At 44.8% G+C, this 13,405-nt stretch overlaps 1 protein-coding gene across 1 annotated transcript in view; it reads left to right on the forward strand.

Moving 5' to 3' along the window:
• The window catches only part of SRGAP3 (SLIT-ROBO Rho GTPase activating protein 3), a 224,737-nt gene that overhangs the window by 125,442 nt on the left and 85,890 nt on the right, over positions 1 to 13,405 (forward strand). Inside the window, exon 3 of the mRNA XM_006083900.3 lies at positions 3,477 to 3,639. Within this exon, the coding sequence (XP_006083962.1) occupies positions 3,477 to 3,639 (163 nt within the window). The remainder of the gene's footprint in view (positions 1 to 3,476; positions 3,640 to 13,405) is intronic.

Raw genomic sequence — 13,405 nt, forward strand, 5'->3', positions numbered from 1 at the left:
TCTGCCAAGCGGTATGAATTCCTCGCTTAATACTACGGCCTCCGAATCTGGTTCCAAGTCTGGCTGCATCGCCGCCTACCCCAAAGTTATTAAAGAAAAGTACTGCCTGTTTCCGCCTTTTCTGCCGGACGACCTCGCTAACTAGTGTCCCCTATTAATGCTTCATGAGTTAACATATAACTTCTGCACACTGTAAAGATCTTTTTCCTGACACCAACCCCAAAGCTCGCCTTCTGGCTGTGACTTCCATAAATTTAGCACATTTAATTCCCTGATGCTGGTCAGGTCTCAAATCCCAGGCTGAGATAAGCCCCCAAAGTAATTTAGGTAACAGCTTAATTATCTCATCTCTCCTTTACTCTAATCTGTCCATTTCCATCGCCACCTAGGAAGCAGTGAAAAATGGGATCTGTAAATAGGTTTCTGCCCAACCCTATTTCTTCCCTTGCAGTTCTTATCTTGGTTCATGTCAACAGCATCCACCCAATCACCTGAGAACTGAACCTCAAAATCACCATCTACCCCTCCCTCATACCCCCTACTCTCTTTCCAGGATGAATCCAAGATCATCTGCTCTCCTATTGAGGAGTCTCTGAAGTTCAGCCTTCTCTGGCCACCTCCCAGGCCCTTATTATCTCTATTCCCTGTGACTAAGTTCACCTTCTGACTGGTCCTCTTGTTTCCAGCCCCATGCCTATGCCCACACCCATCCACCCATCTACCATCTACTCATTCATTTACCCACCCACCCACCCATCGTCCTTCCTGGAATTCAATACCCCCCAGCCTCCGTCCTTCCTGGAATTCATTACCCCCCAGTCTCCCATGAAGTCCTTACTCTGTCTCCCCAGCCAATACTCTCCTACCGAGTTTAGAATTCTTGCTCTACTGAGTTGCTTCTCTTTGTATCCATGGTTCCCTCCATCTATAATTCCAGCTTTCTCTGCTTCTCTATTTGGAGAAAACTTACCCATTTTTGAAGACCCAGCATAAATGTGACCTTTTTTCATGGGTCTCTCTTCCACAGCATCTCCTCTCTATCAGGCACATCGTTGGGCACTGGGTGTGGTCACTAAAACAGAAACAATCTTTGCTCTGAAATAATTTACAGGTGAGCAGGGGATGGAAACTCCTTAAGGCAGACGTTCTCATGAGTGTGCATCAGAATCACCTAGAGGGCCCATCCCAGGGTTTCTTATTAAGTGGTCTGGAATGGCCCTGCATTCCAATAAATTCCCAACTGCTGCTGCTGGTCCTGGGATCACACTTTGAGAACCTGGGTCTTGGAGTGTGGTCACAGGCATGCTCTCTGGAGAGGTATCATTTAAACTGAGACCTAGAGGAAGAGAAGGAGCCAGTCATGACAAGAGCAGGGGCTAACATATTCCAGACGGAGGGAGCAGCGTGAGTGAAGGCCTCAGGTGAAAAGAGCTCTGAAAGCCAGGAGAGCACAGGAGGGCGACACCTCCTCCAACTTCTCACGCAGAACGGACACTCTATCACCTTCCACTGTAACCTTTTCCTTCTGCTTCTACCACTTGACAAGGAGACTCTCCAAGCCAGGTCTGTGTCACATCCCTCCCAAGCCCACCTGAGGCCCGACAAGGAAGTAAAGGCCGAGGGATTTGGGTTGGGTGGTTGAATTTTAGTGTTCTGGCTTTTTCTCTAGGCTATAAGCAAAGTAGAAATATGTTTGTTTCTCCTAAGCAGCATGTCTCCTCCCTTTTTCTTAGGCAGCTTCCAATATATCTATCCTCTAAACCAAATTCCTGCTACTTCACAGATTTTTAGCCCACTTTGTAACAGAAAGAAAATGCCTCTATGTCGAGTGGCAGAGGCTGCACCTACCCTCCCCAAGCCCAGGGTTTGGGCGGGGTGAGGGTGCAGGGTGCTGTGGGAGCCCAGAGGCCCTCAGGTTGCACCCTCCAGCACTTGCATTTGGCTTTGAGAGGATGATGTGGTCATAGTAAGAGTCAGCAGACTTCCCCTCCTCAAAAACACTGATAGTGGGAGGCTGAGAGCATAACCATGGCCAACCCTCACAGGTGCCCCACCCTTAGGGCACGTGTGGAGCAAGGCAGGCCTGGGGGACCCTGAGCTGACCACCTTCAGGTGGAGGATGGGACTCTCCCCCCACATCCTGCCTTTCCAACATCTCCTTCCCACCCTGGAAAGCAGAGTAAGGGAAGGGACAGAGTCAGAGGGCAAGATGGTAACATGGGACTATGGGTTTGATTTTGATTCTAGTTGCAGTTCCCCTTTTCTTTGTGAAGAAATTATATATATAATTTCTTTGCTATATATATATATATATATCCTTTGCTAAGGCTAACAGAGGGGTCTTTAAGAGAAATATTCCCCCATTTCGTTTTTTGGAAGCATCCCATTTCCCAAGCTCTGGGAAACAGTGGCATATCAATCCGTGGTTCTCAGACTTTAGTAGGAATTAGCATTCCCTGGAGGGTTTGTTAAAACTCACATCGCTGGGCCTGTCCTCAGAGTTTCTGATTCAGCAGGTCTAGAGTGGGGCTCGGGAATCTACATTTCTAACAAGACCCCAGGTGCTTCGGCTGTTGGTGGTCTAAGGACCACACTTTGAGAAACCCTGTTTTAGCACAGTGCCCAGCCAGAAGATGCTAAGAATCTGTCCATCATTACAGGACAAAGATTTTCTTTTCTTACATGTACTTTACTCAAAGTAGCTTTCCTTAACCCCTCCTCCCAATACAGAAGAAGGAAAAGGGAAGTGTTCATATTTTGTTCTTTCAACTGCATAGTTCTAGAACTCAGACAAATACAGACAGTCCTCGGGTTACATTGGAGATCTGTTCCTACAGCATGACGTAACTCGATTTTCGCCGTAAGTCGGAACTCACCTCCATAAGCACCTACGTCACTCACATGGAGCACATACACAGCAGTAATGAAGTGAAACAGTAAAAAAAAAAACACGTAAAAGAAAGATAACAATTCCTGACCTTTACTTGTGGTAAATAAATAATAAAAAACATAAAGCACATATGTACATACGTCGAAATGACGGAACTTTTTTTTTAGATATAAATACTGTAAATGGGAGATGGCGACGTAACCACGAAAGGATGTAAGTTGAGTCCGATGTAACCCGAGGACTGCCTGTATTTCAAACACAACTGGTTTCATATTCCTTAGCCCTGGGGAGGGCAGCTTCTTCCCAGAAGGGAGAGATGCATGTAGCAAATGCCATATGCAACGGGAGAGTAGATGGGATAGGGCTCCGAGTCAAAGACCTGAGTTTTGGCCCCAGCACTGCTCTGTGACCTTGGGAGGATGACTTCAGCTTTCACAGTATCCGTTTCCCCACCTGTGAATGTGTTAGAATAAAACCGAGCTTAAAGGGCCCCACGAGGGTCAGAGAGCCACAGTGAGTGACACTGCAGAACACTGTCTGGATGACAGTTCCAACGAAGCCAACCTGAGCATCTTGGTTTCCACAGGAAGGACCAGTACCTCCTCTCACCCGTGAACTGCTGGTATCTGGTCCTGCATCAGACCAGGCGGGAGAGCCGAGACCATGCCACCCTCAATGACATCTTCATGAACAACGTCATCGTCCGCCTCTCACAGATCAGTGAGGATGTCATCAGACTCTTCAAAAAGGTGGGCAAGCAGGCCACCTGACCTGCCTGGGTTTCTCCTGTCTGTGCTATTCAGGGTGGGATGTGGTTTGGGGACATGAGACCAGGAGGGCAGTTGTGTTGAGGGTGTAAGGGGCCGAGGGCTGGACTTGGCATCCTGGATCCTGAGTTTGAATCCTGGATATGAATGGTGGCTCAGCCACTTCAGCAACCACCACAGAAATAAAAACCTTTTCATGATAAAGTAAGTAATATACGTTCATTGTAGGAAATATGGAAAAATGAACATGAGTACGAACAAAAACTAAAACCGCCTGCAATGTTATCAGCAGTAGTCACTTTGGGATTGTAGTATTTCTATGAGTGCTCATATTTACACATTTTCCAGTATACATATGCATTTTCCCCAATGAGGTCAGCCTGCATATATGATTTTGCTATCTGCTTCTGTCACCTAAAAATTATATAACACTTTATTACAGAATTTTCCCATGTCAATAAATATATTTCTATAACATTTTAGAAATATAACATTTCATTATATAACATACCCTAATTTATTTCACCAATCAGTGTCTTATTGTTGAACACTCGGGTTATTACATTCTTTTACTCTTCTAAACAATGCTTCTGTGAGCAATCTTGTACCTTTGTCACATTCACTGCTATTTCCTAGGATCAGTTTCTACAACGGGAATTTGGGGTCCAAAGTTTACTTATTTTTAAGTCTTTTAACAGACTGCTCAGTTATTTTCAGAAAGGATTTACCCATGTTTATGGCCCAGAAGCCAAGTGGAAGAAGCAATCATGGTTTATGCCCCAGGCCTCTGTATCCCAAGCCCCTTGCCCAGGGCCAAGCAAGCACCAGCTGCTGCGTACATGCCTGTAGCGCTGAACGCACTTCGGTGAACTTCAGTTTTCTCATTTGTGAAGTGGGCAAGTCGTTTAGTCTTCATGAGCCTCATCCTCTCTGTCTTGCAAATGGGGTGAAGACCCACTACTTCCCAGTGGCAGTGTGAGTGTTAAAAGAAACAATGCATGTGAAGGGGGAAGGTGTTGAGAAGTGGTTCAGGGTGTAGGTCTTTGGGTCCACAATTCTTGAAATTCCTGGGGTCATAATCCTGGTCCCATCATTAGCTTTCCATCATTAGTCTGGGGTTTGTTCCTTATACTCTTTGTGCCTCAGTTTCCTCACTTGTGAGGTAGGGATAGAAATACCCACTGGGCAAGTGGGAGGATTAAGAAGGTTTTTAATCCCACGTAAAGCGTGGAAAACAGCACCTGGCAGCTAAGTGCTCAGGAAAGCTGGCTGTCATTATAGGAATGTGAGAGACTGTTACTACTAAAAAAATCTAGCTCATCTCTTCTTGCCAGGTGCCAATTTTAGGGATTGGGTGACCTGGGATTGCTAGGAGCACAAGGAAGAGGACAAGCTGGTTTGAAATATAATAACCTCTCCGTGGTCTGTATTAGGATTGTCCACTCTGAGGATGACTTCTGTAGCAAAACTGTCATCACAGTGTGCTCTGGTGTCCTCCCGGGGCCCTGTTAATGAAACATAGTCTAACTTTAATACTTACATAAGCAAACATAATTAGAATGGTAAATACAGTACAATAAAAAAAATTCACACAGCGCTTTGCAAAGCCACACTGAAGTGATTCAGGTCCCTTGTTCCCATCACAAGCCTCTGCCTGCTGCCACTGTCACATCTTTTTTCCTGGGTGGGAGTGACTCAAAGAGAAAAGATCATCAGGGCCTTTAGGAAATGAAGGGTCCCCCCTCCCCGCCCCCCAAGAGCTGAGCCGAGGGGACAAGTGAGATAAATCTTTTCAGTTCTCATTTAGGCTGACAGCAGCCTCACTTGTGATGGAGGTTAACAGGGTGGAAAATAATGAAAAAATGTCTACAGCTGAGCTCCTGGCTGCCTTGTTACCAGGCCTGTGCCTGTGGAACAAAGGAAGCAACCCAGCCCCCGTGGGCCGGGAGAGAGATGGGGACAGGGCCTCGCTGGCTGAGCTAGCACAGCACGGCCTCTTTGTGTCACATCAGTTATAGATAATCTCGGCACCGAGACTGCACTCCTTATGTAATAACAGTTCCTGCGGGCCTCAGAATGACTGCAGGGCTGGTCTCTGGTCAGACTGGGGCATGGGCTCGTCACCCATTTTATAGATGAGGAGGTAAAGCTTGAGAAGCTGCAAGGAGAACCCAGATTTGGTAACTTTGGGTCTGTTGTCATCACTGGCAGGAGGCAGCATGGCTGGGCTTTGCAGTCTCTCAGAAATGCCTCTCACTGACGCGTGACCCTGGGCAGGTCTCCCTGAGCATCAGTTTTCTCATCTGGGAAGTGGAGGTGGTGATGATGTCTCCATCAGGGGCCTGTTTTGAAGAGTAGATGTAAGCCAGGAGTCTTTCCTGGTCTCAGGCCTGGGAGAGCTGCCTTGACTGACAGCTTCTCACTGACGGCAAGATGCTATTTAACTCAACAACTACCTTTTCATGATTCTCCATTTTCCCTCTTGTAGTGGACTCTATTCTCATGACTACTGGTAGAGGAAACACTTCAAATTCCAGAAGCCATTCTAGGATTCGTCTAATCCAGTGGTTGGCAAACTTCGGCCCCTTGAGTGTGACTCTTCCACAAAATACCACGTGCGGGTGCGCACGTACAGTGCGATTGAAACTTTGTGGCCACACTCAAGGGGCCAAAGAGCCGCATGTGGCTCGCGAGCCACAGTTTGCCGACCACTGGTCTAATCGAATGGACTTATGCATGCAGGTGGCCCTTGCTTTAAGTGTGAGGTATGGATCCACCATAGCAGAATGGAAGTGGACGAGATCTTGGAGCTCATTGTGGGGATCAGGACTCTTATGGTTGCGAACAACAGAAACCCAGCTCAACCTGCTTGAGGGAAAAGGGGGATTTACCAGCTCTCTAGAGCCAAGCCTGGTTCAGGCCCGAGGGGCTTTGAGGGCACAAAGAAATTCAGTTTCTCTGGCAACTGTGCTCCATCCCCCCCTCCCCTTTTTAGGGGAGACTGTGAAGGGCTCTTTTGTAGTCAGTCTCTCCATGTGATGACCAGATGGCCCCTTGCAGCTTCAGGCTTCAAAAAGGAAGTGAGAGCTCCTTTTCCCCCAGAATTGGGTCTTATGGGCTCTGATTGGCTCAGTGTGGGTCACGTGAACATGCCTGCCGCTGTACCTGTGGCTGGGGGATGCATGTGGACTGACCAGGCCTGAGAAACACACCTACCCCTGAAGCCAAATGTACACTCAGCTTTACCTGATGCATGGGACAGAGAATGGGTGAGGGGTGGTTCTCCAGGAAAAACTGAGGTGCAGTAAATCATTCAGTGTCTACCAGGCTGCTGTTCCAGTCCTTTATCATCCTCTATAAGAGTGATCATCCTCCTTCTGTTAGATCACCCCATTACCTCTCAGGACAGCTCATTCCATTTGGGGACAAATGTGACCAATACAAAATTCTCCCCAATGTTGAGATGAAATCTTATAGTGTTTCTCACTCACAGGGCCTGGTCATACCCTTAAGGGCCACATAGGTCAGATCCACATGGAAACCTGTGAATTTCTCAAACACAGAAATCATGATCACCCACCCAGGTCTTTCAAAGCTCTGGGTAAACATCCCAGGTTTCTTCACTTGTCCCTCTGTGATTTGGCTTGTGTTTCCTCTCCCCCTGGGATACTCTCCCTCAGTCACTCTCCGGGTCTTCTCTGACCTACAGAACTTAATATTCAGGACCATTCAGAACACTCTAGGGAGGTCTGGCCAGCTGAGATTAGAGCAGGGCTATGTTCTTTTTTTTTTTTTTTTTTTTTTTTTTTTTTTTTAATATATATTTTATTGATTTTTTACAGAGAGGAAGGAAGAGGGATAGAGAGTTAGAAACATCCATGAGAGAGAAACATCCATCAGCTGCCTCCTGCACACTCCCTACTGGGGATGTGCCCGCAACCCAGGTACATGCCCCCGACCGGAATCGAACCCGGGACCCCTCAGTCCGCAGGCCGACGCTCTATCCACTGAGCCAAACTGGTTAGGGCATATGTTGACTCTTCATTTCTAATAATGAAATCTATGAAGGCGTTTTGCCTTTTTCATGACAGTCTCATCACATGGTTGACTCACTGAACTCTTCGTTCAAATTCCCAGGTATTTTTGTCCAACTGGTTTTTAATCTAGCCTGTGAATTCTGCACTTAGTTTTTTGTTTTTTTATATTTGCCCTTTTAAAATGTTATTATATTTGATTAAGGTCAAATGGGATCAGTGTCCTTATTTAAGTGATTTTTCAAGCATCAATGGGGTAACTTTTCCAAGCAGTTCTAATTCCTCCTTTGTGGGAAAAGCTTGTTCTATAACTTCTCCATGTCTTCCTTCTTGGTGTTACCTTCTTTTATGTGTCAGTTCTTTGCCTCTATTTTTTATTCTTCTCTACCTTCTTAGTGGAGAGGTGGAAAGTGTAGCAGAAAATTGGGAATGAGTTACAATTAAGGTGACTCTTGATTTGGGTGTTGAAGGATGGGTAGGAGTCTGCCAAGTAAGGAAAGGAAGTTGAGAGTTCAGTATTAGGAGAAAGGCAAGAGTACAGTGGGCAGTCCAAGGCAACTCAGAATGGAAGCTGCAAACTGGTGGTCCACAGCTGAATTTGGTCCTCAAGGGTATGACCAGGACCTGTGGCTGGGGGATGCAGTCTGTTTGACCCTCACTATGTTAAATTTAAATCAACATTTTAAAATTGCAGGATTTCACGTAAAAATTGGGATTTTGTGTTTCTCTTAAAAAATCAGAAGCTCTGCCAATACCAGATCCATGAGGGCTCATAGTTGGCAGTACTTGGCGGGATCTGAGTCGCTGCTGGCCCTTTTAGCCAGGGCACACTCTCTCCATTGCCCCATGGTCCCTGCTGTTGTCCAGTGTATGACACCTGCTTGGCTCCTTTAGTTTGCATCCCTGGCCCTTTATTGTTTGAGTTTGTGGCCTTATCTTTTCTTTTTTTTTTTTTTTTTTTACATATCAATAGTCACTTTATTTTTTAAAAATAATTCCTTATTGTTGAAAGTATAACATATGTCCCCTTTTTTCCCCCATTGACCCCCTCCTTCCCTCTTCCGACCCCCACCTCAGGTCTTCAGCACCCTATTGTCTGTGTCCATGGGTTATATGCATATATGCATACAAGGTCTTTGGTACCACCCACCCACCCTCCCCTGCCTTCCCTCTGAGATTCCGCACTCGGTCCCATGCTTTGAGTCTCTGGATCCACTCCGTTCATCAGTTTGTTACTTAGATTTGAGGCCTTATCTTTAAACATTATCTACCAGTGGTTGATTTGTGAATTCTTTAGAATCACCTGGAGGGCTTGTTAAACATGGATTGCTGGGCCCCACCTTGAAGGATTAGTTTCAGATTCAGTAGGTCTGAGAGAAGCCTGAGAATCTGCATTTCTAACAAGTTTCCAGGCCATGTTGATACTGCTGGTCTGGGGACCACACATGGAGAAGGACTTACCTATTCCAACCTCCTTGTTTTCCAGGTAAGGCGACTGAGGCTCCCCACTCCCCTCCGGTAACCCAGAATCTGGCCCCAAGCACAGGTTTTGACTCCAGGTCTGGTACTGAACCCACTGCCCGCTGAGGTGCACCAGTGGGAGGTCCATCTGCATCCTGATTGCTCTCCTTCCCGCCCCAGCCATTCCTGAGAATGGGCGCTGAAGCCCATTTCATTTCCAACCTCAGCTTCCTTAACAATAGCCACCCATTATTCTATGCTCTGATGCCTGCAGAATTTAATTACTTGCTGGGCAGTGAAGTGAATTTGATTGTTGGAAGCTGTGGTGTTCTGGAGGAAGCACTAATGAGGAAAGACTCTCAGCAGAGAAGAGGGGGCATGTGGGGGGCTTGTGTTTGAAAGCAGCCATTCACTGTGTGGCAATAAGGGCTTGGTCTTCAGTGAGCTTTTTCGTTCCCGCCTCGAAGATGTCTGTCGCATTTCATAAATAAATCGGGGCTTTTGTGTGCAATAATTGCTTTGCTTTGTAACCAAGATCAAAAGCACCAATGGCCTTGGATTCAAAGCCAAGTTTATTTTATATTATTGTGTTGAAGGAGAGAGTGAGGGTTTGCATGCTGGAGGGTCCAGCTATGAGGCCTGCAGAAAGAGAGAGAGAGAGAGAGAGAGAGAGAGAGAGAGAGAACAAAGTGGGCAAACTGAAGGTATGAGGGACCTTCAGCCAGTCTCTACCATCTCCCAGGGATATGAAGTCCTGAACGCTTACTCTGCTAGTACAGCCTGCTGAGCTGGTCACTATCAGGCATTCCCAACTCATTGAATAGACATATATTAGTACTATCATGACAGTAGGTAAACAGTAATTATAGATAACAAACAATTAGTGAGTGCTTACTGTGTGCCAGGCTCTGGGCTAAGCATTTTTTAGCCATTGAATTCTTAGAGACGATGCTGTCATCACTAAATTTTACAGATGAGAATGCTGACGCTGGTATAGGTGGAGCTCAGACTGGAATCTAGATTTGTCTGAGTCCAGTGCCCAGTGGTAAAGGCACGTGCTAAAGAAGACAGAGAAATGAGTCAGACATGATGCCCTCCCTCAAGGAGCTCACAGTGTAGACAGATGTGTAGCAGTGATTCAAATGCAGCAGAGAAGAGAGGGGAGCTGGTTTAGAGGACTTCCTATCTGGGCTGGTGGGGTGGTATGAGGGAGTTTGGGGACGGTTTTATGTTGGGGAAGCAGCATTTGAAGTAATCCTTGAAGGATTAGTCTCTATCTCAGTAGGTTCCCCAGAAAGCAGATTCTGGGTCAGTGATTACAATGCAGGGATATATTAGCAAGTACCACTGGGGTTCCCACCTGTAGAAGGAAAGGGAGAGAAGCAGGAGTCAGCCAGTGGAGAAATTGGGTCTTGGTGCAGTCGCAACAAAGGCCTCAACTGACTCCTTGGGGAGCTCTGAAACTGGGGTGCCCTTCCGAGTTGTCCTGGGTTGTGGTAAGGAGATTGAGCGGACCTTTATACCCTCAAATTGTTCCCAGAAAGGGGTGTGGCCTTGGGCATGTGCCTCTTTAGCTGAGAAAGTTCCTAAGGCTGACAGCCAGGGGTGTCTGCTGGCAGCATTCCTCACACCGGGGGGAATAAGTCCTCCAGCCCTAAAGGGGATCTGGGTGGTGCTTCCCTGTGTCCACAACAGATATTCGGAGATTCGGGAAAAGGGAGAAATGGGATTCCAGACCAAAGGAAAGGCCCGTGGGCAGGAAAGTCTGGGCCTGTATCGTGAGCAGGTCTGCCGGTATTGTAGTCTAGTGCAGTGGTTAGACTCTCTGGCTCAATTTCTGTTCTTCCACTCCCAGGCCATGCGAGCTCAGCCTAGTCCCTTGATCCTCTGAGTTTCTTCATTTTCAAAATGGAGCTAATGACGGCCTCCTTAGTGGAGTTGTAAGATTTAAAAAATGACAATATAAAATCCCTGCCTGGTACACAGTAAACAGTTCGTAAATATTAGCGGTTATTGAGATGATTATTGAGACTTTGAGAAAGAACATAGTGAGAGTTAAGATTGAAGATGGAATAAAGGAATATTTTATTCATGGCACGCAGGTTAAATAGTCAGAAGTAAGAAAATGTGCTCAGGAAAGTACTCACAGATTAGTTCTAAATGATGGTGGTCTTACCTTTTCTTTGATAGCCTCTTATTCTTTTATCTTGTCTTATTATATTGGTTAGGACCTCTATCTGGTGCAGTGTGAAGGGAAATGGGAGAGAAGTGGTATTCTTGGCTTTTAAAAGGCATGCTTCTAACATTTCACCATTTAAGATACAAACTCTTAGCAAATTACGAATAAATAGGCACTACCTTAGTCTGACAAATAATATTTACCAAAAACCAACAGCAAATATCATACTTGCTGCTGACAAGAGCTCAGCAAGATGGCTGGTTACAAGATCAATATACAAAAATGAATAACGTTCCTGTGTCCCCGCCACATTCAATTAGAAAATGTAATTTAAGAATGCATACATTAGAAAATAAGAATGACTGAAAATTAATGCCATTAATGCTACAAATTAGCTACGTCCTAGAAGATTTGATAAGTAATGCTTTCACTGTCATTTAGATATAAATATTTCATAATTTGCATTACAGTTTCTTCTTTCCCTCATGAATTATTCAGAATTAAGTTTATTTTAGTTTCAAACATTTTTAAAGCTTTCACTTGCCTTGAATTTCTAACTTTATTACACCATAATCATTTTTTTAAAAAAGATCTGTACGTTTTTGTTGAAGCATTTGCCGTGTCAGAGTACCAAGATTTCCCTAACGTGATGATCAGTAAAGCAAGTGGTGCTAGAGCAGTGCCAGGTAAACTGACCTACAGGGCAGCTCAGAGCCCAGAAACAGCCCTCTCCACATGGGAACACAGTACATGGCAAAGGTGCACTACAGATCCGGGAAAGGGTAGAGTATTTAGTGAATGGGGCCGATTACATTGGTGGGTCATCCTTGTCTTGTTGTTTTAGAAAGTGATTTTTACACACACACACACACACACACACACACACACATTTTTATATGGAGAAAATAAGACCTCCACCTCAGTTCACAAAAATATAGTCTAGATGGATTGACGTGCTAAAGGTAAAAAGCAAAACTTTAAAACTTTTGGAAGATAAAATGGGAGATTATATTTAAAACCTTGAGGTAGGAAAATAAACATAAAAAGATAGTTTTATTTCTGTTTAGAAAAATAAAAAGCATAACCCATAAGGAAAATATTAATAAATTCCATTATATGACAATCTTCCTACAACAACAGCTAACAAGGGAACCTACAGATGAGACAAGAAGATATTTGGGTCTGTACAAAATTCACAAAAGGTTAATACCAAGAATATAAAATCAGTTCCTACAAATTAATAAGAGAGGGGCAAACAACCCAATAGGAACATAGGTAAGAGATATAAATGGGTAAGTCACAGAAAATCATTTTTAAATGGTTAAAAATGTAAGAATAGATGCTGATAATTACTGGTAATCAGGAGAGAGTAAAATAAACTGAGACACAGTTTGAGTGCCACTGGATTGGTAAAGCAGTCCTCAGTGCTGGCAGTGAGGAGCAGCAGGTTCTCTCCTGTCCTCCTGAAAAACCTGTAAATTCTTCCAGCCCCTTAAGAACAGTCGGGCAGTGTCTAGTAACAGTGAAGTGAAGGAAGAGGGGCATACCCTGTGACCCAACAATTCCACTTCTAAGTATAACCTAAAGATGTTCTAGTATATCCATACACACACAGAGCCTTGTACAAGGATATTTGCTGCAGTAGTGTTTGCAGTACACAAACAAAGAGAAATCACCTAAATGTTCATCATGAAGGGAATGGCTAGGTAAGCTATGGATAGTCATATAGTGGAATGTTACACAATAGTTAAGATGGCGGAACTAGATCTACATGTGTCAAGGTGGGTAAAACTTGAAAACACAATGTCGGGTGGAAAAAAGCGAGGATCACTATGATATTTTTATACAATTTTAAATATAAGTTAATAGTTCATATTGTTAGACATCTGTCTGATATAAAGCTATCCAAATATGGACTGTGTAAGAATACATACCAGCTTCAGAATAGTGATTGAGGGGTGAAGGAGTAAGAAAGGTGACAAAGAATACATCGGCTGTACCTATAACATTTTGCTTCCTAAGAGCAATTTTGAAGCAAAAATGAGAAAATCTTAATAGTTATCTAATTTGGGTG

Source organism: Myotis lucifugus, unplaced genomic scaffold (assembly GCF_000147115.1).
Source record: "Myotis lucifugus unplaced genomic scaffold, Myoluc2.0 scaffold_8, whole genome shotgun sequence".
NCBI lineage: Eukaryota > Metazoa > Chordata > Mammalia > Chiroptera > Vespertilionidae > Myotis > Myotis lucifugus.